At 39.5% G+C, this 27,440-nt stretch overlaps 1 protein-coding gene across 4 annotated transcripts in view; it reads left to right on the top strand.

The window, feature by feature from the left end:
• Positions 1-10,575, top strand: part of SEPTIN8 (septin 8) — a gene marked incomplete at its 3' end in the record, with an annotated part of 90,649 nt that extends 80,074 nt beyond the window's left edge. For 3 of the 4 annotated variants that reach the window (XM_083354392.1, XM_083354391.1, XM_083354397.1), the window contains one exon: positions 10,345-10,575. In XM_083354392.1, the coding sequence (XP_083210518.1) occupies positions 10,345-10,510 (166 nt within the window). Of the gene's footprint in view, positions 1-2,156; positions 2,835-10,344 lie in introns of those variants that run through there. The other variant, XM_083354394.1, reaches the window with a different exon arrangement.
• Between the last annotated feature and the right edge of the window lie 16,865 nt (positions 10,576-27,440).

The raw sequence follows: 27,440 nt of genomic DNA, 5'->3' as shown, positions 1-27,440 counted from the left end.
ATGCCAGCAATCCTGAACAATTTTTATGGTGGAATTCGGGATTTGTCTGCATTTTAAAAAGAGATGATTTCATAATCAGGTTTCAGTTATGAAAGAAAAACACATTGTTAACCTCAAAGACTTTAATTAGGAACCTAAAGATATACTACACTGGTGGAATTGCTTTAGTTGCTGGGAAATTCTGAGCTGAAGGATGCTCACGTTGTGGAGGATAATACATAGAGATAATGGGGCAGAGAGATTTCCATTCTCAAAATCCTGAAAATATATTTTTAAGATGGATAACATAAGTGATATGTGTTCTGTATGATAACAATGTAGATTTGCACTCAAAACACAGTTTTAATAGTGGGGTTATTTTTTAAAGAATATAATATCAATAGGTAAGGTTAACTATAATGAAAAATAACTATAATTACAGTTCTTATGAAAATGTATTGGTAAAAGAACATTGAGTTTGTTTATGCTTTTTGTTACTACAGGCCCGATTCATTGTCCATGTCCCTTTCTTTAAAACCTCAGAACAGAAAAAGGAGACATGTAGGGTTGTGAACATGAGATCAATTATCCTGAACTAATATATAGATAGAATCATTAAGTGTTTAATGATTTTGCAATACTAGACCATGGTAGCAAAATGTATGTACCTTATAAGGAAACAGAATAATGAATAAAACAGCCATTCCTAATCAATCTCATGGAGGCAGGGTGACTTTTAGGACTCAACCCTCCTGCTGCTACAGTGATTATATTTAATTTTGTTTTGCTGAAGTAGACTACTGTGTTTCCCCCAAAATAAGACCAAATTGGAAAATGAGCCCTAGTATGATTTTTTAAGATGCTCGTAATATAAACTGCACCTCAAAAATAAGCCCTAGTTAAGATCAGATGGACACAATTAGTACCACATTTTCCCCAAAATAAGACCTAACACGTCTTATTTTGAAGCAAAAATTAATATAAGACCCGCTCTTATTTTCTGGGAAACACGGTATCTTAAGCAAGACATAAGTTGTAATGCATTGGGTAACTATATAATTGGATAGACATAGAAGCATTGGTAATCTGATGAAATGCTAATTAGCAAGGATAATGCATCACAGAAAGAATGCAAGGTGCATTTTTAAAATTGAGATGCAAATATATGAGATTAGTTCTAGTCCAACATTGTAGGTATATGTCATTTTAGAATGAAGAACACTATCTCTTGCTGGTTGTCTTTTTCTTAAATGGGCATCTGTTGAATATGACCTCTGTTTTATAGGAGTACCAATGAAAGAGAACACATGTAGCTCAAGATTGAACTATGGCGTTTCTCTAAGCTTGGTTGTCTGCTTGCAGACCTTCCATTACCCAACTAGGTAACATCATCAGTGCGTAGGTACTTATCTATGACTTTAAGGTTTCTGTCATCGTGAAGAGATCATTGAAAGTATTTAGTCTTTACAGAAGTAGTTAAAGCAAACATTGCCTATAAAGCAGCTTGCTTTCTGTAGTGAAATTTTTGAAAACTACACTTGGAGTAAAGAGGAACCACTTGGTTTCTGCTGGGCTATTCTTATGTCATATTCTAAGTAGTAAAAAGAACTTTTGAGAAAGTTCTATCAGAAAGTTTCTCACGATGAAGTAAGTATATGTTTTGTGGTCAGAATCAAGGAAAAGTTGTGTTGGCTCGATTAAGGTCTGCTTAAGGTACCTTTGCCTATATATATATATATATATATATATATATATATATATATATATATATATATATATATATATATATATATATATATATATATATATATTGAAATGGGACCCTCTGTCCCTATGCATCACCTACCATATAGATCTTATTGGAGTTTATATGGTCCTGGAGGTAAGAACTTCTGAAAACCCGGTCCACTGTCCCCCCCACCTTCAAAGCTATTCTCAGTTCTGCATGGCAATGACGATCTGCAAACATTACAGTCTATTGACTCTGATCTCTTTTTATTTTATGACTGGAATTATTGAGAGCAAACTGCTGAACCTTCTCTCCATCTGAAGAAAATCATACTGCTGACATTTGAACAAGCAGCAGGGATATTTTTGCAGAGTGTGTTTTCTTGCAGTGTGTTTGATGCAATTAAGTGAGCCTGAAATCTAAATACTCTTTCTTGTTCTTTCTGTAGCTTCTTTAGTCTTCCCAGTTCGTGCTCCATTACATCAGGAAGATATGTAAATTAGAAGATTTATTAAGGCCAAAACATCTCATGCAGAAGAGTTTTAATTGGTGCTTCTACTTTTTTAATGCTTGAAATATATTCACAGAAGAGATTGGTTTGGACGGCACTGCCTAATCAGGTTCCTTGATTAAGTAGAAACTGATCATTCACCTATAAATGTTTGATTCAGACTAAATGCATGGCATGTACTAACATAAATAAATAAAACTAATTTTCCTATGTGGAGAAAGAAAGCCCAGCAAAGTTTCCCAATGACAGAGTGAACACACTGAGAAAGTATTCAGAATGAATTTGATGTTTTAGCAATTGTTTTACTTCTACTATAAACAGAGATTCGATGTGTTTAGTTATAAAGTAGATCCATTAAAAATGTCTTTAGTTTTAATGGATCTTTTTTTTAAAAAAAATGTAATTTAGAAGCCCTACATGAGAAAAGCCCCACCTTAAAAAAAAACACTAATAATGTCAGCATGTTTCAAACTGGGGCATCAAAGATCATTTTAAATTATCTCTAACCTTTCTATGGATTTCTAGAATCTCTTAGCACTAACTTTGCAGAAGTTCCCCCTTATGTCTGTATAATGAGACATTTTGTATGAAAGGAAAATAACTCATTAAATTGCTGTGCCCAACTTGATAGAGGAACATTCCCATTCTTGTCTCTTCAGATCATTTTTGTCTTCTCCCTTTCTTTATGTGCATCTGTTTTTTATTTAATACCACAAAGCCCCAAACCTGTTCTGTCTCCAAATAATAAATTAAATCTTCTTATGAACCATTTTTAAAGGACAACTAAATGGGAGAGGTGGAGAAATTCCATGGTTAATAGGCTTATTGTTAAGATCTTGAAATAAGACAACAAGAAAACCATCTACAGACCCCTTCCTTTAGCAAAAGGGATGTTTATGCATAGCCCAAATGCACAGATCCTAACCTGTTCTGCCGTAAAACGTTCTAATGTGGGAAGCCAAATACATCGAAGTTGAGTTACAAAATAAATTTACATTTGGTCCTTCAGTTTGCCAGTGGAGTGTAGAAGGACTCTACATTAAGACATTATTTGGGAGAAGAGTTCTGTAAATTAGGCCAGTATATCCAAACTGACCTATAGCATTTGGATGAAATGCAATAATTGCTATGAAGTTAGTGTCCTACATTGTTCTGAAGTACACAGCAATTTCCTGTACTTTCAGGAAACTGGCCAGGGACCCCTCAGGACGAGTAGGAGTAATCTGAATCAGAAGGACCCTGTTGCTACATTTGGAAGGAAGAAAAGTGGCCATGCACATGGTTATCTCAAGATACCACAACAGAACATTAAGCTGAATGGAAGAGAGGCTGAAATCATTAAATCCCCAAACTGAAGGGATCTTATAGCAGTGGCAGTCACTGGCTACTTTGGTGAAATTTGCTAAAAATGAACAATGTGTGCTATCTCCCCTCTTCACTCCCCAATTTGCTGATTTAAGTGCAGAAGTATCTGTTGGAAAGACAGAATAGCATTTAGCATCTTTGGTCACAAGAACTGTCTCTTGATAAACCCAGCTAAGAAATGCATTTTTGCTTTTTTTTTTTTTAAAGTTTCTAGCCTCCCCAGACATCTAAAAAATTGGAGGACAATCACTGTGAAACACCTAGGGATACTATTTTCATGTCATCTTGGAATTTATGAACATCTAGTTACTATTGTTTTCTGCCTTTCACATTTATGGCAAGATAGAACGACACAAACAATTGCCCCAGAAGATTTTACAAACAAGAAACCACTGAGTTCCGATTGAAAGCAAAGAAAATGCTGCTTTTGGCATAGCCATGATGTGAGTCCCCTTTGGGGACCTGTTGATTAGGTCTTGAAATGGCAGAAATGCTTTCAGAGACAATACTTGGATTCAGCTAAAGCAGTCCCACAATATAACTCAAATTTGGGGGACCAGTTCCCATACTGCAACAAGATACAGACGTGATCTGCCTCCCCCAATAACTTTTTAAAAAAATCTTCATTACTCTGAACTCTGATTCCTGGAATGAAACATCTTATATTAATTTCTTCATTTATGGAAAACAAGAGTAACTGAATTTTCTTCCGCTGAAGTCCTACATAACATCCAAAATATGTTGGATATTTGTAGAATTACTGTATATGCTATCAGAAAAAAAAGTTTAATACCAAGAGTTCAAGCTTAGCCAAATGCTGCAGATTTTCTCATGTTAGTCGGTCGTTAAATAATGTCCTCATGAGAGCCATTGAAAACTGTTGCATCTAAGGGATGTACATGACTGGGTAGCATTAATTTCCCCATAGAATTCTGTACACCGCCCTGATAGTTATAATGTTTTCATGGCAATTTGTTTGCTCCTTTTCACGTCCTTTTCCCAACCCTTGAACTGTCTGATTTCCCACATGCTGTAGAAGTACACAGAATGTGCTTCATTCTATAAGAAAGTGTGCATTGTGTAGGTATAGTTTGCAAACTGAAGGAAGTTTCAGGAATTTGGTTGCTAAGACCATAGCCCATTAAATGCATACCTGTTCAGAGGTTAAGATCTGTTGAGTTCAAGGCATATTTCAGATAAGAATCTACACAACCGCAATGTCTTCAATGCACTAGCTTGTTTTTTATTTGCAAAAGTCAGAAGAACTATGCCTTATTTCCAAGAGAAAAAACAAAATCAAGAAAGGACAAATTAGACCTAAGATTTTAAATTAGATTTTATTGAACAAAAACACCCACTTTTTTTTTTAAAAAAAAGAACCCTCCCCCAGATAGACGATATTAAAAATATAAAAAGTCACAGTTTACAATGATGCTTTTGGTCCTATAATTTGAAAGGAAAGTCAAGACATTTTGCAAAATGACCCTTAGGAGACATCAAAGCATATGAAAAATAGTAAATTTTACATTTTAATATATTGCATAACTTAAACTCCTCTGTCCCTTATTGTATCAGCAGTGTTCATATATAAGTAGTCCTCATCTTAGGACCATATTTAAGCCTGGAATTACGGTGGTAAGTTGTGCTGGTTGTTAAACAGGCCATCACATGACTGACCTGATGTTGCAACATTTTTGTGGTGGTTATTAACTGAATTACCATGGTTGTTAAGGGAACCATTGTCCACAACAGGCATTTTGCTGGAAACCAGAAATAAACACTAGTTTCAGGCAAAAAAAAAGTTAAATGCAGTCATGTGCCCAAATTGTGGTCACATGACTGAAGAGGGGGGCAGTCATCCAAGTGGTAAGTATCTTTCTTTTTTTTTGGTCCATCGTAACTTTGGTCACTAAGCTACCAGTTGTAAGTCAAGGACTGTTTGCACCGTGAATCTGGCAAGACACTATTTTGAGTTCTTGAGCACACACAAGAATCTTCATAATGATTGGGGGAAAGACCCAGCATTCAAACTGCTGCTGCTGTGATATATTCTCAAGTTATACCTTTCACTACGCTTATTTCATTCACATGATCACCAGGTATGCAACTATTTCAAGCGGACGATTTGAAAATGCTGCCTAGGCCAGCTGAAAGATGCATGGAAGGGAGCTCACTTTCTAAATTAATTTCTGATATAACAAAACTAATAATAATGAACACTTGCCTATATTAACATGTGTAGAGCTATATAGTCCAATATCCACTAGGAAACAGGTAAGGAATGAGGACTTTTTGTTTTTTGTGTGTGGTTTGTTTCACCTGGATTCACAGCATTCATGTGAAAAGTTCATTACATCACAGTAGCATCAGATAGAAAAAGATTCTCACAAGAGAGAATCCAACTGTTGATCCTTTTAGCCATGACTAATGTTGCAAATCAGGAGTTTGTTCATTTGCCGGATTTAAAAGGCCATCCAACTCCTCCATAAGACTCTGGGCAATATACAGCATTGAAAGATAATTTGGGGGTGGGGATGACAAATTCGAAACAATAAGCTGCTTTCTCTCAAAACTCACACTAGGTTTTCCTCCCTGTCTTGTGTGTGCAAACCTGATCAGCTTTAAAAATATATATTTATTCATTCATTCAGTTTATATGGCTGTCCATCTCAAGTTCATGACTCTGATAATAGTTTTTTTTGGGGGGGGAAAGTTTTTGGATAGTGAGATGGGTGGCTTATAAATTTAATAAATAGCGTGAATAAATAAATAAAAAGCAAGAAACAACAGCACACATATAAGCCACAGTTGGGGTAAAATCAGACTCATCAAAAACTAATCAACACACCCTAACCACTGTATGCACTCAGCCACATAGCCTGCCTCCCAGGCCTGGTAACAGAACCATATCTTTACAACCTAAAAAAGGATGATAAAGTCAAGGCTAACCTAATCTTGTGTGTGTGTGTGTGTTATTCCTAAGGGTGGACATAATGACAAAAAGGCTCTCTTCCTGGGCCCCACCAAATGGCACTCCCTAATAGATTGGACCCAGAGCACACCTCTTCTGCCAGACTTAATGGGACCTTGAACATAAATGGGGAGGTGGCTCCTCCTGGCCCAATGCCACGAACAGCTTTCTAGGTTACAAGCAGCACTATGGACTTGAACAAAGAATACTGGCAGCCAGTGCAGCCTGCAAAGCAGAAGTGCAGCATGCATTGATCAAGAAGTGATCATCAAACTGCTTGCACCATTGCATTCTGTACCAGCTGTAGCTTCGAGATACTGTTTCAGGGCAGTTCCATTAAAGTGCATTGCAGGATTGGGAATGAAGAAGCCCACCTGATTGTGAACAGGGGCCCACAGTCCAAGAAAGGGTGGGATTTGGGGGCACAAGATAGAGCTTGGGACCCTCTTTTTTCCATGTTTGTTCGATCGATGTCTGTTTATATAGGGATGGAAAGCCATGGCTGTGGCATTCAGCAGTGTAAAAATAAAAAATAAATGAATTGCTCGCTTGTAAAGCCTATCCATCAACTGAAAACCTTTGGATCTGAAGGGTGCTGACCATTTATTACAGTGCTACCTCATTTCAGAACATCAGTCAACAACCAGAAAAGTTACACTGCTCAATAAGCCGCCTCTTTTCTGTACCGTAATTTCACTAGCAGCTGAACTCATTTCAGCTAAGGGAATGGCCCAGTGGTGCTTTAGATGTTTTGCCATCAAGTAAATCTCTGCCTTAACAGTTCAGACCTGCAGCCTTAGCTTCTGGCAAGAGAACTCATCTGCAGAAATTCAACAAATGATAGGAGAACCAACTTAGTTTCTGAATAATAACAAACATCTTAAGGTTGGTTTTTTTTTTGGAAGATATTTCGCTTCTCATCCAAGAAGCTTCTTCAGCTCTGACTGGATGGTGAGGAATGGAAAGATTTATCCTCCTGCAGACAGCTGTTCATTTGCATTCTGTAGGAGGATAAATCTTTCCATTCCCCACCACCCAGTCAGAGCTGAAGAAGCTTCTTGGATGAGAAATGTCTTCAAAGAAAAACAAGAAAGTCCAGTTGCCTTGTGAAAAAGCATCTTTGGGATAACTATGACCTGGATGACTGAGAATCTCCATAGACATGAAACATCTTAAGCTATCCTAAGAAATTAGGCAAATTCCTATTCCTCCCCCATCAATATTTTTAAGCATGGGACATCTGAGGTTTTCCCTTGTAGCTCCTCATAGTCCAAATATGTTTTTTTTAGATATTTTTATCTAATCAAAACAAGTCTGGTCAAATAATTTTTAAAAAATGGAAAGTTGAAAGCTACAGTATAAGCAATACTTTGGATTAATACATAGTCCTCACTAATGAAATATTAGAAATAGCCTTGGCCAGTGGTGGGATTCAAATATGTGAACAACCGGTTCTCTGTGTAGATGCTGCTTCCGGAAGTCCATTCTGGGCCTGGGCAACAAAAATTAGCTACCGGTTCTGCCGAAGTGGTGCGAACCAGCTGAATCCCACCACTGGCCTTGGCTTTATTTAGTATTTGGTCCCTTTTTTTCTCTATGGGCATCTCTAATCGATATGAGGGGCAGGTTGTAAAGGTGGGCAAGCACCGATACTTTCCTCTTGCCCTTGAACATAGTCATTTCCTGTCTCACTGTTGTGTCCAGCTTCTGAGGTCCCATCTTCATTGTACAAGTACTTGAATCCATCATAGAATTCATCAATCTGCAGGTTATCCTCATAAGCGTTGCCTCTGAGGAGTGAGGTATGCATTTTAAACTGCTTTTCTTTCTTCTCCATGGAATAATAGCAGGGTAATCCTTCAGCCCGGTGAGTTTGGATGTTTTGATTTGCAGGGTTGAAAATGTAGACAGCGTTGGGTAGCTGGAAGCCCAAGATCTGCTGATCAACAAGTTCTTTGCAGTGGATGAATTTGCTGCTATCGATCTGCCACATAATACAAATTCAATATGATAAAGCTATTTCCTTCTCATTTCCTTAATTTTTAGCTGCTATCAGTCTCTCAGTTTAAAAGTCTCTCAGTTTAACTCCAGTAATTCCAGCAAGTTTGTTCTATAAAACCAGTCAAGTCTATCCCCAGACTCAATGCCAACAACAAACGGGAAATCTGGATATGCTTTCACACCCAATGTGAAATTTTTATGTCTTTTCATGTTAGAATTATTTTTTTAATGCTGTGAATGTACTATAAACCAAAATTAGGGTAAGTGCTCTGCTTTAAAGCTGCTGCTCCCTCAAGATAAATGATGTGCAATGAGTCCTGAACCAACAGAAGTATTATACAGCAGATGTGGTTTGTTTTTTAGCCACAGACTCCAATCCTTGCATAGTGTGGCAAGAAATGCTGCATCTTTCTTTTATTTTCAAATCATCGAGCAAATGCCCTTTGATGGAACAAGGCAGACAAGAAAACAAAAGCCTTATCCATTATCCATAGACATCTGAGCTGGAAATGTAGCTGCACAACAATGGGAGAACCACACACAAATTTAATAAACCTAAACCTAAACACTTTCCCAGTTTTGGCTCTGTTTCATGAGAACTTTGTTGCATCCATGAAGCCTTGAAGTTCATTGGTAGTAATAAGAGATCCATATTTATTTTCAGTGCTCAATTGTTATTTAGCAAGAGGGCATGATGGCTCAGTGGTTAAAGATGCTGAGCTTGTCAGCTGGAAAACTAACAGCCTGGGTTTAAGACCCGAGCACCATGCAATGGGGTAAGCTTCCGTTCCTGCCCCAGCTCCTGCCCACCTAGCAATTTGAAAGCATGCAGATGCGAGTAGATTAATAGGTACCACTTCATTGGGAAGATAACAGCGTTCCATGAGCCCTTGGCATATAGCCATGCTGTCCACATGAACACGTAAAATGTCTTCAGACAATGCTGGCTCCCTTGGCTAAGAAATGAAGATGAGAGTCGAACACAACTGGGCAGGGAAACCATATTTAGCCAGTACTAAACAGCTCAAGAGGACAGGGAAAAGGGAACATAACAGAAGGCTTTCTTTTCTGTCTTTAAGAAGTCAGTGTAATGCACACAGTAAAGCAAGTTCTGTATTAAACTATAAGGTTCAATAGTGGTGATTTTCCTAGTTAACGCTATGAATTATGTCATTGGCTAATATCCAAACTGGCCTCCCTAAAATTTCCTGAGACCTTGGGCATCATTGTTGTTATTATTACTTGTTGCTTTGCTTTTGTTTTGTGGTTTTAATCCTGTGTTTGTTGCCCAGAATCACAATTGCAAGATGGGTGGCTATGCAAACTGATGTAATAAAGAAGTTAACTAAGCCACCCCATTACGTGGCTGTGGGAAATCTGAACGGGTTATAAAGCTAAACTGTGCAGCAGGCTAGACAGTGGTGCTAGCAAATTCTCAGCTGCCAGAGCAGAGGCAATGCTTTGGTTGAGGTAAGAACATCTGGAATACCTGAAAATATGAACTAAGTGAAGCATGAGCCCATGGTTCCATATAACGCACTAATGATTTTAATTCATCAGAACATTAAGTCCCATTAAACTAACCTGGTCTTTTGCATTTGGACAGAATCAGCATCCTAACAACTACTTGCAAGCACTCCTGAAAAGTACATTGTTTAAAACGTGCAATGTTTTCAATCAACTTGACAGCTTGCCCTGTTTGCTTGCTTGCTTGCTTTTTGAAACGTGGTGTTGGTCTCTAATTTAAGCTGCAGAGGCCAACCTGACTCCTACCTGTGCTTTTTTTAGCAGATCGGTAATTGCAGGAAACCAATCAGGAGTCAGCCTCTCCAACTCTAAAGTAATGATCACCAAGGCCAGTGTGGAACCCTTAAACTGCAACACTTGGTGGGAAGCCATGCAGTGCTGCAGCTGTTTGGTCAAGAATGCAACATGGCGGCAAGGATTCCTCTGAGGCAGCCTAGTTAGTAGTTGGGGCCACTTGGACATCACCATGGCATGGAACTGGAGAGAAGAGAAACAATCAGTATATTACATCATTCATGTATATATGTATATATACATGCATATATATATGAATAAATGAACTTTGTACGTTTTCCTATGTCATTGACCAGAAGTGCAAACTAATTCTTATTAATGGCAGGAACCTCTAAAATCTATTATAATGGTTGCACAGTCAGCCAGATGTTTAAACTGGGATTATTATGTTCCATTGTTACAATTTGTGTCGTATTTGCCAAATATTGAGATGTTTAAGCTTTCACTGAATGTAACTAATTCTGAATTCATTGCATTGTCGCAATTGGAAATTCAGAAAGTCCAAATGCTCCTTTATTTATATAAATAAGAAAATAGTAATTTTCAAGCCAGCACAAAGAAATGAGAGTGATAAAAATCACTCATGTAGGAATATAAAGTTAACATCCTGATTGGTTATACAAAATTCTCCAGGATGGGAGGGAAAAACCTCACTTGTTCATTGTAAAGGAGAAGCATTAAGACACTGTTGTATCACTTGATTTTTTTTGCCTTACTATAGCACATAGTCACTTCTTAAAAGGAAGTTTTCTTTCTATAAATGTTTAGCAGTTAAGATATGACTTAAGTGCCAGATCAGAATGATCTATTTTAACTAAAATGAGGGTCAGGTGCATTTATGCAGGGTGAAAAAAAAAGGCTGATCTGAGATGACCTATTTGTGAAATGTAGCAAAATTTTTGAAAGTTTTTTATGTACAGTATTAAGAGTCAGATAGTTAGAAATATTTTTGCAGTATGCAAAAGGGGAAAAAAGACCTCTAGTGGACAGTATGAGTATCTCTTTTAAACATCCATTTCAGTTGTCCTTTCAAAATGGGAATTTACATTCGTAAATCAAACTTAAGTGTTTGGAATAAGTAGAATGTTCAAATGGAAATTCAGTATCTTTGTGGTAAAAATACACTTTGAAATACTTGCAGGTAACTGAGGATGTATCATTTGTGATGCTAACTAGAATGGAATATATGTGTACTAATGTTAAAAAAAAAGATAGCTTAGTCTTTTAACCAACAAAAGGTTTAACGCTTACAATGTTTAAGAAATCCATTGATGTTGCTGTGTAAAGATCCCAGTGAAGTTTATCAAGTATGATTCTTTCCATTCTCAAAATCTCAGCTGGAGAACACTTGCAATCACTCTGTGCTGCCAGCTTCTTTACTGATGGTATTAACTGTTCAAAAACAAATGGAAACATAATAAAAGAAGCTAAGTTCTTACAAAGTATTGTGTAATGGTGATGTGTGTACAATTCTCTGAAAGATGAAGAGCTGCTTTCTGGATTGTCCATGTAATAAATGAGTAACACCTAAAGCAATTCTTCTCTGAAATCAAAACATCCAGGATGCTCAACTGTGTATTACAAGACAATATTCTCATACATTTTAATAAAAATTAATTCGTCCATACCAGTTCTTTATGTATGCGACTAAATCCACTGAAGTAGCCTGTATTGTGAAGTGTAAAAATTAGCCTCAACTGTGCAATTATAATCTGTATTTGATGCTTTGGTTCATAATTCATAGTGTCATGTTTTCCAAGCTACTACCGTAGTTATCTTGTTTGCTTAGAAATAGATCTACACCAAGATACAATCTATACAATCACAAACAAACAAAGACACAGATTGGTGTAGTGATTAAGGCACCAGGTTAGATAGAAACCATGAGTTTTAGTTCTATTTTAGGCACAAAGCCAGCTGTATGACCTTGGGCCCATCAGTTTCTCTCAGTCCTAGGAAAGAGGCAATGGCTTTCTGAAAAACCTTGCCCCTTCCACACACACACACACACACACCCAAAAAAAATTGGATGGACTTTTCCAGGCAGTCTCTGAGAATTGGACATGACTAAGTGGAAGAAAAAAAAACTTATTTGCTTAGAAATAGACCTTTTCTACATCCATCTATATAAACACAATCTATACAACTATACAATATAAACAACTCCACTTTAAAACCCTGAGAATTTGAACAGTGTACATTTCTGATTTTTTTTTTCATGGAAGGGTTTACTAGAAACTAACTAGTAAACTAAGCCAATGAGAATCTGACAGGAGCCGGCCCCTCTGTGAACCATCACCAAAAATCATGAATAGGCAAAGGTTGTTTTGGGAAAGACAAAGAAGACTGATGAATGAGCCATCCCATCAGGCCCATTTAATAATATCTTGTGCATTACTCAACTAAGTCCAAACCTTTACTTATTTAAAAAGACACCTACCTCATCTTCTTCGTTGATTTTTGCTGCTAGAAGTAGGCAAGCTATTGCGATGCAACGGAGATGTTTCAACTGTGCCTAAAACAGAGATATAAAGAATAAAGGACTGCTCTGTGCAAGTTGCTGAAAACACACACATTGTATATCCATACCTATATGCCAAATAAGAAATCAGTATCTGGGTGGGCATGGCCAGCTCTACATCATTAGCATCAAGGGTGCCTATGGGGGCCTGGGCAGGAGTGGGACAGATCTGGGGATCTCTGGCAGAAGGAGGGTCTCTGGGCCAGGGCTAAGGTAGCGGGACCATTCCCTTACTGTTTCCAGGATGGCTTCGGGAGCCACATGAAACCACTTCGCGGGCCGGATCTGGCACCCGGGCCTTGTGTTTGACATGTCTGATCTAGAATGTATTTTTTTTATTATTGAATTTATACCATACATTTCTGCCTTTTCCATCACTCAAGACAGTTTACAGCAATAAAAAAGATAGAGGGTAAGACGTAACATGAATAATACAAATAAAATTGAGTCGTTTTCAGAAGGACTTCTCCTGCTGATCTATGGATCCAGGCAGATTTACCATGGAAGGAGCCATCTGTCAAAGAATCATCCCCTCTACCCTTCACCACTTCAAAGGATCTTAAATTGTGCCTGGTGGGCAATTGGTAGCTAAAGCAGATCGTTTAGTATAGCATCATATGGTCTTTATCCAGTGGTGGAAGTGACATCCACACAGAGGACTGGTTGTTCACATATTTGAATCCCACCACTGGCCTTATCCCTTGCCCTGCTTGTAGCTTGGCCATTGCATTTTGTACCAGTTGCAATTCCAGACTCTTTTCAAGAGTAAGTCTGCATAAATCTCATTGCATATTTGAGATGGATTGTAACCAAGGTTTGGATAACTTTTTATAAACCCAGCTGGCTCAGAAAAGTTGTAGTTGTACAAACATATTCCATGCTACAGCTGCCACCTATAAATCCAGTGACTGCTGGGGGAAAAGGAACATCTACAATGTGTGATTTTTTTTTTGAGGGGGGAGTGTCCAATCCCATTCAGGACAGACTTCAATTCAATCCAAGTGCAGTTTTTTCCCCCTTGCCAACAGCACTTCCATATAGTCCATAACTTTACCCTTTTCATGCTTTTTACAAACTGAAACATCAACAGTGAAATACTCATAGGTCACAGCATCATGGTGAAAGATCAGCTGGATCAAGGCTCAATGGAACCTCATTGGTTGACTTTGACCCAGTCATTCTCTCCAACCAAACTCACAGGGTTGCTTTTAGAAGGGGAAACATGAAAGCAGATCCCATGAAAGCTGGTTTGAGTTCTTGGAGGGAAGTGGGGATATAAAATCAAACTAATGCACGCAGTACTTATGTACATACAGGATTATGTTGTAAGCCTGCAATTATTTCCATACTTGGAATAAGCCTCAATGAGCTTTTTACCAAAAAGACATGCCTAGGATTGAAGATTTAACCATCTGAGATTATACGTGTGATGAGAACTCCTTTGCACTTCCCATTATCGACAAATAACTAGGAGAGTCCAGAGTTCCTTACCTTTACTGAGGCCAACAACCGGTTCAGAAAGCTGACCGCCAAGGAAAAGGTTTGAAAACAAAACCGAAAGAGTGAGCTTAACTTTCCAATCCACAAAACAGTTTTGTCATAAGATAGTGGAGAAATATCGGTGCCCTAAACAGAAAAACTGAATTAAAACAAGCAATATAATCATTTGGAATCTCTCCGAGTCCATTGATCATAAGAGGGAGTGCCTGATAAAAGTTGGGCACATACATTTTAAGATGCCTGAGATTTTTCTCTATCTCACCATAATCAGGATATGATAATACTTTAGGTACAGATCCTTTCCCCAGAAAAGGTACAATTGTATTCATAGGTGTGGTCAAGGAAAGCAAGAACAGAATTTATTTATTTAATTTAAAGCATGCATATATCTGCCCATCTTGTGATGAACTCTGGGTGACTCCCAATGAACAATGAAAACCACATCAGTAATAGCAACATGACATAAATCTATTAAAACATTAAAAACCTGGCACCAAAGTTAAACTTCCTATGTCCCAATTAAATCCTTTCATACGCCTCGCCCTATCCCAGGGCTTGAGGAAAAAGACAAACATTAAGTGCTTTATGGAAGACTAGGAGGGTAGTGGTCTGCTGAACTTCAAGGGGATGGGTGTTGACACAGAAAAGACATCTTCCTAGATCCTATGGGATGGCAATGTTTAAGGCAGCGGCCCCCAACCTTTTGGGCACCAGGGACCGGTTCCGTGGATAGAGGTTTTTCTGTGGACTGGAGGGGGCATGGTTCCCCATGCTGCCTGCATCCCATGGATGGGGCTTCGCTTGGACCAGTGGACCACTTTCTGGCATGCCACAACCGGGTGCCAGTCTCCAGACCAGGGACCCCTGGTTTAAGGGAAGGAACGTAGGACTATGCCTACCCTAAATGATCTGGTAGAACAGGTAGATGTCCTTAGGGAGAGATGACCCAGCAGATAACTTGTCCCTGTGTCATATAGTGCTTTAAAGTAATTATCAGCATCTTGAATTGCACCTGGTAGTAAACTAGGAATCAGTGCAGCTCATGCAGCAGAATGTTACACAGGTAAAGCTAGAAGCACCTATCACTCTGTGCACCACCCCATTCTGGATCAGTTGCAGCTTCCAGCTGGTCTTCAAGGACAAGTTTTACTCAGCTTCACTCTAGAATACAATTGATTCTAACGCAAATGGTAGCAAGCTGTTGCGTGTCACTATGAACATTGCTTGTGGGAAAAATGTGATGGCCAATCTAGGTTTAGGCCAGGGGATCCAGAGGGCAATTCTAATCTCATGTGGCTCTCAAACTTCATTCAGTACAGATCACCTTTTCACATATGAGAACATACCTTCAGTGTGAAGTTCTGGAAGACTGGTGCCTTCCAGATCTTTGCTTCTCTTGATAGAGCATATTCCAACACCAGAGCAAGATTCTGGCTCTCTGAAGGCCCAATGCACTTCATAGTAGTTAATCGATGGGCCTATTTTGGGGAGGCAAGAGCTACTATCTGGAAATTAAAAACAACCATAAGCCCATGATTATTTTACTCTTAAAATAGCATTGTATGCACAAATGAATCTGTTTGCAAACTATAGTTAGTGGGCAGCTACCTATCAACAAGGAGACATAGTTTTCAAGAGTATGAAACTATTTTCCTTGCATTGCTTCAAGAATGTTAGTGCATATGCAGATATTTGGTTTCCAATGCTACACATATTAAGAGGAAATGCTGCCTATTACAAAGATTTGTTGACCAAATGTTGTACAAGAGGAAGCACATTCACCACTAAATCACACGTGGGCTTATCTTCCCAGAGTTATAATTCTAACTATATGGCAGGCTAGAAGACTTGGTATAAAGATACATTCAAGGGCTAAGAATAGAATCTAAAGGAACATCTCCAACATTATAAGCATCAACCATTGTATAATTGAACACAATAATATTAATAATGCTACATATTTCAGACCAAACTTGAACAATATTAGGAAAAGATTAGGCCATAAGAGGAAAATGTCCCTGGCAATTAAGTATTTGCAATCAAAACTTTATTAAGCAATACTTAGGTTGATGCATTGATAGTAACTCATAATGAGGTTTGACTGATTTTAGTGTAATGTAGAGTATTGAAAAATCTCTGCCATTGTGTTTCTGAACCATGGTTTGCATATATCAACCAAAGTTGATGTCTCATGGTTTAATAAACCTAACTGGTATCTCAGATGTCCAATAAATAGAAAACTAAAAAACGCATAAATATAGTTCAAGCTATATCCATTAGATTTACTGCTGAAGAAAAAAAAATTTCCTCCATTATAATGAGTTTTAACTCCTTTCTTTGATGGAGAGATGATAATAATAATAATAATAATAATAATAATAATAATAATAATAATAATAATAATAATAATAATAATAATAATAATAATTGGAAGGGACCTTGGAGGCCATCTAGTCCAACCCAATGTATAAGATACAATTTCTTATACATTCCACGTATAACTCAGACCTGTTCTTACCAGGTTTCTAAAGACATTAATGGACATATAATGGAAATTATATACCATATAATAACTAAAAGAGAAAAAAACATACAGTAAAAGTACAATTACTTTCCATCCAAGGGGTGCATTGCAATGTTGTACATTTCAATCTTCCTTATCTAACATCTAATAAATTCCTAAGCAAAATCTTTGTTTTCAGAGTGAAGCAACAGCAGGAAAATAGGCAAGCAGCCTGGGAAAAAACATGCATGTTCCTAATGAAGTACAAGGCCATTTCATTTGCACTCTTCTGCTTGTATTAAATAATACAACAGTGTACTATACACTATTAAGACACAGCTATTAGCTATTAGTTAAGACTCTTATATATCACTTGCTGACTATAAGGTGGAAAAATATTCAGCTAATCCGCTGCTGACATTGCCAGCAAGAATGAATGACTCCCTGTACTATACCAGCAGTTGTTAAAGGGTAGCAAATTGCTCTCATTTTGTTTTTCACACCCTCCTCTTTTTTGGAGGCAAACCCCCCCAATGTCTCCTTTTGGGAGTCTCCTTGTCACTTAGTTATACTCTATGTTCTAATGCCCACTATATTTCCAAGGGACCATGTGAGTGTTTCCTTTAGAGAAATCCCACAAATGCTACAGAGCTCTACAGTGAAATATTTATCTGAGAGATCTGTAAATTTCTAGGTTCAAGAAGCCAATATTTATGCATGGTGTGATATTGGCAATGAAAATAAATCAAGTGTGAAGAGGAAAGAAATGACCCCAAGTTCTAAGAATATGCAACAAACAGGATTTCAAATAGCCCGCATTCCTTATCCAGTATACATGATGAATGCTGCAAGCACCATTTGAACGCAGATGTATCCAGAATACATAATTAAGAATTGAGCTAGGACATTCCCACACTACTCACTCAGGCATAAGAGAGGTGATAAATCACTAATGCAAACAGGGATTTTGTGCCATGAATGCATGGGTGACTCTATTAATCTTGGCTTGCCAGAAGCTTAGCAAAGCAGTTGGGACATAACAGGTCTCAATCCATGCCAATGAGCAACAGTCTACTCATGCATTCCAACTGTGAACTATGAGACTGTGGCAGTCACACAAGAGCAGGGGTCTTCAAACTTGGCAACTTTAAGACTTGTGGACTTCAACTCCCAGAATTCTGGGAGTTGCCAAGTTTGAAGACCCCTGCACAAGAGAGTTCAGTTACCACATTACATAGCATGCCAAGATCACAGCTGTTTTCCTGATCTGGTATTCACCAAAGTGGCTGGGCTGGAAGATGATACGAGTTCAAGAGTAATATTTCTAGAATTTATCAATGAAGCCTGAGTGATAGACAAGATTGAATTAGCACGATAGACTTCTATCTGCTCAGTCAGCATAGTCAATAGCAAAAAGTTGTAAGTTTGACTGTCTTAAACAAGGAGGGTGAAGTTCCTAGCCATATTTATTTGTTACCAATCTATCACAATATTTTGCTAAATGTGATAAGAAAAATAACTTTTAAAGTTTCTTTCCTTTGGGGTAAGATGTGTCTTCCAGTTCTGCAGGGCTTATGGGGAAAAATAAGACTTAAATCTATTGCAGTGAGTTTTGTTTTTGCTTGCTCCTTTTCCTTTCCTCTTTTGGTCACTTAGTAAAACTACTATGGATCTCCCTCAAAAGTAACATTGAGGCCAGGAAAAAATGATGGGTTGGGTTCAAAGTCCCCCCCCCACTTGGTCCTTTGCAGGAAGGCCTTTCCCCCCCCTTCAGTTCTCTAACTAGTTTTATTCTCTGCAAGGGATTAAGGGAGAAGAAAACTTCCAATGCCCTCAGGCATCGACTCCTGACTTGATGCAGCAACATTTAACCCTGATCAGTTTTCTACAGTCCAGAGGAGGAAAGAGCAGGGCAGGGCTTGTCAAGCAGCATTCAAGAGCCTGAATCCTCTTGATTCCAGGAATTTTATATTAATGAACAGGTTCCGCTGCCTGAAACCACTGAAATCTTGGTTTAATATTGGTTGGTGATGTGGTGGTTAACTCAGTTCCATTTTAACCACTTTCAGAGCCAGTGTGGTGTAGTGGTTAAGGCAACAGGCTAGAAGCCAGCTGGATGACTTTGGGCCAGTCACTTTCTCAGCCCTGAGAGGGAACTAATGGCAAACATTATTTCCTTCTAGGAGGAAGTTTTGGCAGGAAAGGGAGAGAAAAAAGACAACAGAGAAAGAGAAGTGGACAGAGAAAGAGAGAGGGAGCAACACACAGCCTTGGAGAGGAGTCAGCTGCAGCTGCACCAAAGAGAAAAGGGGGGGGGAGAGAGGAGAGGATATAAAAGGAGGTGGTTTTGGTAGGAAAGAGAGAGAGAGAGAAAAAGATGATGGAGAAAGAGAGATGGAGAAGAGGAGAGGATTCTTTGAGACAAGCAAAGGGAGAGAAGGGGATAGAACAGGGGTCTTCAAACGTGGCCCTTTTATGACTTGTGGACTTCAACTCCCAGAATTCCTCAGCCAGGCATGCTGGCTGAGGAATTCTGGGAGTTGAAGTCCACAAGTCATAAAAGGGCCACGTTTGAAGACCCCTGGGATAGAACAATGCAAAGATTAATATTAAGAGAAACAGGCACAAGTTTCCCATTAAGTATGGTAAGTAGGTGTACAGATAGTCCTCAACCTATGACCACATTTGAGCCCCAAATTTATGCTAAGTGAGAAATTTGTTAAATGAGTTTTGTCCCACTTTATGACTTTTCTTGCCACATTTGTTAAGTGAATCACTGCAGTTGTTAAATTAATCTGGTTTCCCCATTGACTTTGCTTGTCAGAAGGATGCAAAAGGATCACATGACCCTGAAACCATCATAAATATGAATCAGTTCCCAAGCGTGCAAATGTAAATCACGTGACCCTGGGGATGCAGCAATGGTCATAAGTGTGAAAAATGGTCATAAGACACTTTTTTCAGTTCCATTGTTAACTTCAAACAGTCACTAAGTGAACTGTTGTAAGTCAGGGACTACCTATACTTTATCACTTTTTTCCTTTTTTTTTTTGGTCAAGTTTTTGACACCCTGCTAGGAGACTGGTGGTACTCGAATTGTGCCATATCCTAAAAGTGGTATAATCTGTGAAAAGGTTGAAAAGCATTGGCCTAGGCCAGGGGTAGGCAACCTTGGCTCTTTTATGACTCGTGGACTTCAACTCCCAGAATTCCTGAGCCAGCCATGCTGAGCCATGCTGGCTCAGGAATTCTGGGAGTTGAAGTCCACGAGTGATAAAAGAGCCAAGGTTGCCTACCCCTGGCCTAGGCCTAGGGAGTTGCCAAGGGTCAGGGATTACTTGAAGACATACAGTACACAAATACACAGCAGAGAAAAAGTTGAGCAGTTTAGGACACTGAGTGCTTGTTCCCCTTTTTTAGTTGCCGACACGGCCTTACGTGACCACTTTGGCTTGGGCTGCAGGATGTCTGGACACCTGGCTTTTGCACAGGTATCTTGCCCATGTCATTTGGATAGATCTTATCTGGAAACCTTACGAATACAGGTTTAGCACTCTGTTTCCAAAACATGATTCCAACACTCTTTGAAAGAGATAGGCCTGTTAAAAAGCAAGATAAGTGCTCTCTTAAGAGAATGCTACTCAGAAGGTCAATTTAATCTGGGAGAAGAAGCCAGCTTCCACCAGCTTTCTCTTAGAAGGGCATTTATTTGCTACCAAGAAGGTCAGTTTGAGGAAAAGAAAAAAAGGAAAATGTTTTAATAATAATAAACCTTTATTGTCAAAGTACAACATGTGTACATTGAGATTAGCTGAGCCTCCCCCCCCCGTGCTCTTTCCCCCCAACACACAGTGACAACAAACCCTCCATCCTACCACACTATGTGAACCAACTACACCACACACCGGCCTCCCATTTGCCGGATGGATGCTGGTTGTTCTGTTACGGTGAATGAGTTACAAGTTTCCCGCTAGTTTTGCCCTCAAAAGTTGAACTTGGCTGTATGTTTTGCTGTTTTTGTTACTTTGGTTGTGGGGACAACGATGTCTCTTTGCCATCCAGACTCTGGATGCTTCAGAGGTGCCATTCCATTGCAGCACAGAGTCCAAAGGTGCTTTTTCAGAGGCAACTGGACTTCCTTGTTTTTCTTTGAAGACGTTTTGCTTCTCATCCAAGAAGCTTCTCCAGCTTTGACTAGATGGTGGCATCTAGTCAGAGCTGGAGAAGCTTCTTGGATGAGAAGCAAAACAACTTCAAAGAAAAACAAGGAAGTCCACTTGCCTCCTGAAAAAGCACCTTTGGGACCATCATGACCTGGATGACTGAGAATCTCCATAGCCACTGAGGACAGAGCTTGCTCCTTTTGAGGTATGCTGTCCGGCTTCATTGCACCCTTTTCCTCTATGCCAGGGGTGTCAAACTCAATTTCATTGAGGGCCTCATCAGCATTGCAGTTGCCCTCAGGGGGCCGGGTGGGTGTGGCCTGGGTGGGCTTGGCCTACTGGGTGGGCGTGGCTAGAGTGCATATGGCCTCCTGGGTGGGCGTGGCCAGCTCTACATCGTTCGCATCAAGGGTGCCTATGGGGGCCTGGGCAGGAGTGGGACAGATCTGAGGGTCTCTGGCAGAAGGAGGGTCTCTGGGCCAGGGCCAAGGCAGTGGGGGCCGTTACCTCACTGTTTCCAGGATGGCTTTGCGGGCCGCATGAAACCACTTTGCGGGCCAGATCTGGTCCCCGGGCCTTGTGTTTGACATGTCTGCTCTATGCCTATTAGCCTGGGGTGAATTGAGAGGGAGAAAAGGCACCTAACTTTCTTTCAGCCTCACTTCCATCCTGGTGACCTGCCAGTTGGTCTACTTTTCAGCAGGAGTCCAAAGGTCCTTGAGTCTGTTGTTCAAAGCATCCCACTACATTCATCCAGCCTTGCCAGACCATAATTAAAGAGAGGAATTGGGGATGGGGACCACCAATCACTTAAGAAAACTTTCATCTGAACTTTCCTGTATTAAAACTGCAAAAATGGCACTACTTGTTGACCACATTATTCATCACATTATCCGGTGTTGGGAAAGCACAACTTAGGCAGGCTTATGCAGACCTGGGAGGGGGGGAGGGGGGCTGTCCTAAAAGACATCTGGCTGTGCCCTTTCTGTGAGGTTCTCTTAAACAGTAGCATTGTAATAGTTTCAGTTTATTGTAACTTTTTTTCATGCAGCACAGGAAACTGCTTAAGAGTGGGGGGATTACACACACAAATCCAAAAACATACCCCAAAATCTCTAGGCAAGTCAGAAAATCTATATTTCTTGAACGCGGAGCCTTTGCATAATTTGTTACAGTCTTTTGCAGAGCAAATGTTAATAAATATTTTATAAAATCACAAGTGTATGAGTTGCAAGACGATTCATGTTTGGATTTTTGTGCGTGTGTCACTTAATAAACGGAAACTTCTTGGCAAAATAAAATGCAAGATATTAATAGAATAGAATAGAATAGAATAGAATAGAATAGAATAGAATAGAATAGAATAGAATAGAATAGAATAGAATAGAATAGAATAGAATAGAATAGAATAGAATAGAATAGAATAGAATAGAATCTGGAAGGGACCTTGGAGATCTTCTAGTCCAGCCCTTGCTCTAGCAGGAGAACCTATACCGTCTCAGACAGGTGAACGTCTACTCTCTTAAAAATCTCCAGTGATGGAGCGCCCACGATTTCTGGAGGCGAGCTGTTCCACTGGTTAATTGTCCTCACTGTCAAAGAAGTTTCTCCTTAATTCCAGGTTGCTTCTCTCTTTGATCGGTTTCCAACCACTGTTTCTTGTCCTGCCTAACCATGTGATGTGAGCTGAGTGCGTGATGTCCGACGATAACCAAGCTGTTAAGCGTGAGAGGTGAGGACAGAATAGGGGAAGCCAGCCGACCCCGCAAACCCAGCTACGACAACCGCAGATCTCCGCGAGCGGGCTGGTAAGAAAACAACAGGAAACAGAACACGTGACTCGGATCATAGGAGTGACTGGTACTTTAAGAAAAAAAAAGTGGGTGGGGGGGGAAGAGAAGAAAAACAAACAACGAAAGTCACGTTTGCAAAACAGAAGAATCGGCTAAGCAGGGCGCGAGAGAAACGGATCATCTCCATCCAGGATGTCACTTCCAGGAGGAATGAGAGGAGCGCGGCAGGCGATCTGAAATCTCCCTCTCCTCCCACCGGCTCTTACCTACTATCGGGCGCGACCCGGGAAGACCCTCCGTATCTTTGTTGTTGTGGCTGCTCTCATCCTGGGTTGCTCCGTCTCTCGGCAAAGGCTCGGTCGGCCAAAAAGGAGGCGCAGAGGGCAGCGTCTCCGGCGCTGGGGAGGGAGGGGGTGGGTGGGTTTCAAGTCAACAGTTCCTTCTTTTAAGTCCCCGGACTCCTCGCGGGGAAGGGGGATCCGATCCGCTGGCGCGTCCCCTCCTAAGCATTAGCCCCGAAGAGCAGCGGCACCTCCGCTGTTGACAAGCGCCCTCCCCAACCGCACCAGACGGGACGGTCCTTCCGAGGGGCGGGGCTCAGTCCGAGTCAGGCTCCAGTTCCCTATATTCGCGCAGGCCACGCCCCCTGGGAGAGATGCCGTGGGACTCTGCACGGAGCTGACAAGGTGGGGGGGGGGTGAGGGGGAGGAGGAAAAGTTCCTTCTGAAATCTCCTGCTTCACCATCCATCTCAGGTTGTTCCTGCTACAACAGGCTAACAGGAGCCTTCCCTCGAAGGGAAAAGGGAGATTCAAACCAAATAAAACAAGCAGTAACGATATCACAGGTAGTCCTCGGCTTACGATGGTTAAATAGATAGATAGATAGATAGATAGATAGATAGATAGATAGATAGATAGATAGATAGATAGATAGATAATAAACCTTTATTGTCAAAGTACAACATGTGTACATTGAGATTAGCTGAGCCTCCCCCGTGCTCTCTCCCCCCCCAACACACAGTGACAACAAACCCTCCATCCTACCACCCATGTGAACCAACTACACCACACACCGGCCTCCCAAGTCAATTCTGCATAAGATTATGTCCCATTTAAAAGCCTAACAGCCCACGGATAAAAGCTATTTTTCAGCCTGCTGGTACGGCTGGCTATTTTCCTGTATCTCCTACCGGATGGTAGGAGAGTAAAGAGATACCGTCCAGGGTGTGAGTCATAATGACCGTGCGAAGGTACAGGGGCACTGAAAAAAGTGACTTATGAGAGTTTTTTTTTACACTTACAATCATTGCAGCATCCCGTGATCAAAATTCAGACGCTTGACAACTGCCTCATATGTATGACGGCTGCACTGTCCCGGGGATACGAGATCAGCTTTCGCAATCTTCTGATAAGCAAAGTCAATGGGGAAGCCAGAGTTAACTAACAACTGTGTTACTAATTTAACAATTGCAGTGATTCACTTAACAATTGTGGCGAGAGAGGTCGTAAAATGGGCCAAAACTCAACAAACGTCTCGCTTAGCAACGGAAATTTTGGGCTCAATTGTGGTCTTAAGTTGAGGACTATCTGAAGGCTACTGCTAAGCTTGTAAGCCGCCCTGAGTCTTCGGAGAAGGGCGGGATATAAATGGAATTAAAATAAAATAAAAAAAATTGTCTGAACTCTTGTCTCAGGTCTATTGAAGATGAAATGTATTTATTGCAGAAATTCACGGGGAGACAGCTCCAATAATTCTCAGCTAGTCTAGCCCTAGTGTCCCACTTATATTGTTTCTACTTAAAACATCTGGAAGCCATCACCAGTTTGCCCGGGAAGACTGTAAAAAAGGATCAAATCTCAGCCTTTTGAGTTTTATGCAGACTTGGCTAGAGCAGCCAGGGATAGCAATCACTTTTATTGAAAACACTGTGTTTGTTTCAGATCCCTGAGAAAAGGTACGTTCATAAATGCACATTGGTACATCCCATTTAATCAACGGGGTATACAAAAAGTACCACTGGGCCAATATTTTGAGAACCCATGGGTTGCAAATAGATTACAGGGGATGTTTGCTCAGACTTTACTTTGGAAGATGAAATAACGAAATGATTGGTTTCCTGTATTTAGAAAAATGAAACTGGGATATTTTCAATTTTAGTGAGTTTTACAGATACAGTACCTTCTTGCCATAGGAAGGCATTCTAATATCAGAAAGCTCTCGTGCTATTTTGTAAGCCTACAGTGACCTTTGCAAAAGAATTGTGATAGCTGTTGTGTAGTGGGTTCTGGAGAGCAGGAAGGATACCGAGACAATGAGTACCGCATGGCAGATCTTTATTTGGTGGAAGTGACTGTACTGGGGGAATAGGGGTTACCTGCCGTCCTTTTATACCTGGCCAGGTGAGCAGCCAGCCAATCGGTTTAAACCACTGTTTCCCGCCAAAACTGGGTTCCCGCCAAAACAGTTACAGTTCAGCACCCCCTGGTGGTGACTGCTATGTAAGTGTGTGTGTGTGTTCTCTTCACCTGGATACATAACAATAGCTATATTCATTGCTCCAAAAAATTAAGCCATAAGCATACCCAAGCTTTTTTTTATAGAAAATTCATTTAGGGAGGTTGATTCCAATTTCCAATTATTCCCTCTTTCCCTCCTTAGAGAGTTCGTTAAATTATTTGATGCAGAAGACATTTTGAAATGATAGCACTTACATTTCTCTGATATCCATTCTCCTGTCTTCTAAACAGAAGGCCTGTTTAAAATGCCATGTTGGCCTGAGAGGAAGGTCTTTTGGCCTTAAATATGGTAGTATAGATATTTTTAGCAAAAAGTACAAGTCACTCGCTGGGAAAATATTTAAGGATTTTTGGAATCTGTATGTCTGGAATATCATACCCCCCCCCCGAGATCAGATCAGATTAATCCTGGTCTTTCACAAAATGTTAATCTGGAGGTGCTCCAGACCCTGCTGATTGGAAGGCTAGATGGCCAACTGAGAGATTTGTTAATTGTTTTCTTTGGGTTTAGGTGACCATTGTTGATTTTCTCATTCTTTAGTAATATTTTGTTCTAAAATTTATTTTAGTGTTGTTGGCTTTGTAGTTACATTTACAAGATGGGTGGCAATATAAATGGAATGAATAAATAAATGTGCATATGTGTGAAGAAACTTAAGAGCTGGCTTCCCTAATGTTAGTGTTTTGTGTGTCTGTGTGACTAGTCAGCCTCTCATGATTATGCCCATCTACTCAGATCTCTGAAGAAGGATCTGCGGAGCCCACTCTGAGATCTTCTTCCATTGGATCCTGAGTTATAAGAATTTGGAATCCTTGCCTTAATGCTGAAAAGAAGACTAACAAAGGATTATTGTGGCTCCAATTTTCCCCCTCCCCTGGATTGGCAATATTATACTACTAATATAATGGTAGCTAAAATTGAAACAAATGTAGCGAAAAATGCAAAATTCCATTAAAGTCAGTGACGTGCAATTAGAGTAGTTCAGACTACAGTAAAAGAAATTATAGTTTGGAATAACCAGGCATTATTCACTAGTGGCTATATAATCTATAAAAAAATCATTGTATCCCATTTCCATCCTTTTGTATTTATGAAAAAGATTTAAGCACATAGGTTTAACTTTAGGTTCCTAAACTTTACATTGATTAAATATATATCATTAGCCAGCTCCCTTTTTTTAAAAAAAACCCTGCAACAGTATGTGTTTCATTTAAAAAATTTTCTGTTCTTGACATTTTAGAACACAGTGGTGTTCAAATAAAACATCTGGCCCTTTCTTTAAAAAAAACTGCTACGGTATGTGTTTCATTTAAGCCCTTTTCTCTTCTTGACATTTTAGAACACAACTGTGTTCAAATAAAAAACATTTGAAACATGATTTTTCAATCAAATTTTAAAACTGACCCAGGCTGCAGAAAACTGATGAGGTATTTCAGATGACCTTGAAAATCAGTAAATGCCGATTCAGGAAATGCCTGTCAACACATTACAGCAGTAATGACTCATTAATGGACATGGATGCTTGCTTTATTTTGTTAAATGGTTTTGGTTTATTTTTTTACAATTAAACTCTGAAATTCTCTTATGAACTATAAAAACAGTCACATACCTAATTTTAACCAGTATATCAGGTGTTTACATTTTGGCACATCATTTTAAGTTTTCTCCCAAAGGCTAAATACCTACATTTAAATTTGCTTATCTTTAGTCTAATTTGAATGTGCATAAGTAATAATGCGTTGGATGGTTTTGAAACACTGTAACCTTACAGTTCTATACTGTATTTTCTGATTAATTGCTCATCCTCTTCTTTGCCTAAAAATTGCCAAATGTAATGAGCTCAAAGACACCACTGAGCTACAGAATCATATATTTCAACAGCTTTTAACCTTTGTAATGATAATATTGCTTAATTTATTGCTTTCATATTAATATTGCTTTATTGCTTTGAATATTTCATAGATGTGGATTAATAAGCAAAAGGTGTGATACTGTGATACTTTATAAAGGACATTACATACATGTATAACATATAAATTTATCAGTTTATAGATACATGAAATT

Source organism: Vipera ursinii (assembly GCF_947247035.1).
Source record: "Vipera ursinii genome assembly, chromosome: 2".
In the NCBI taxonomy this organism is placed as follows: domain Eukaryota; kingdom Metazoa; phylum Chordata; class Lepidosauria; order Squamata; family Viperidae; genus Vipera; species Vipera ursinii.
This window is presented reverse-complemented; position numbering and strand designations above follow the sequence as displayed.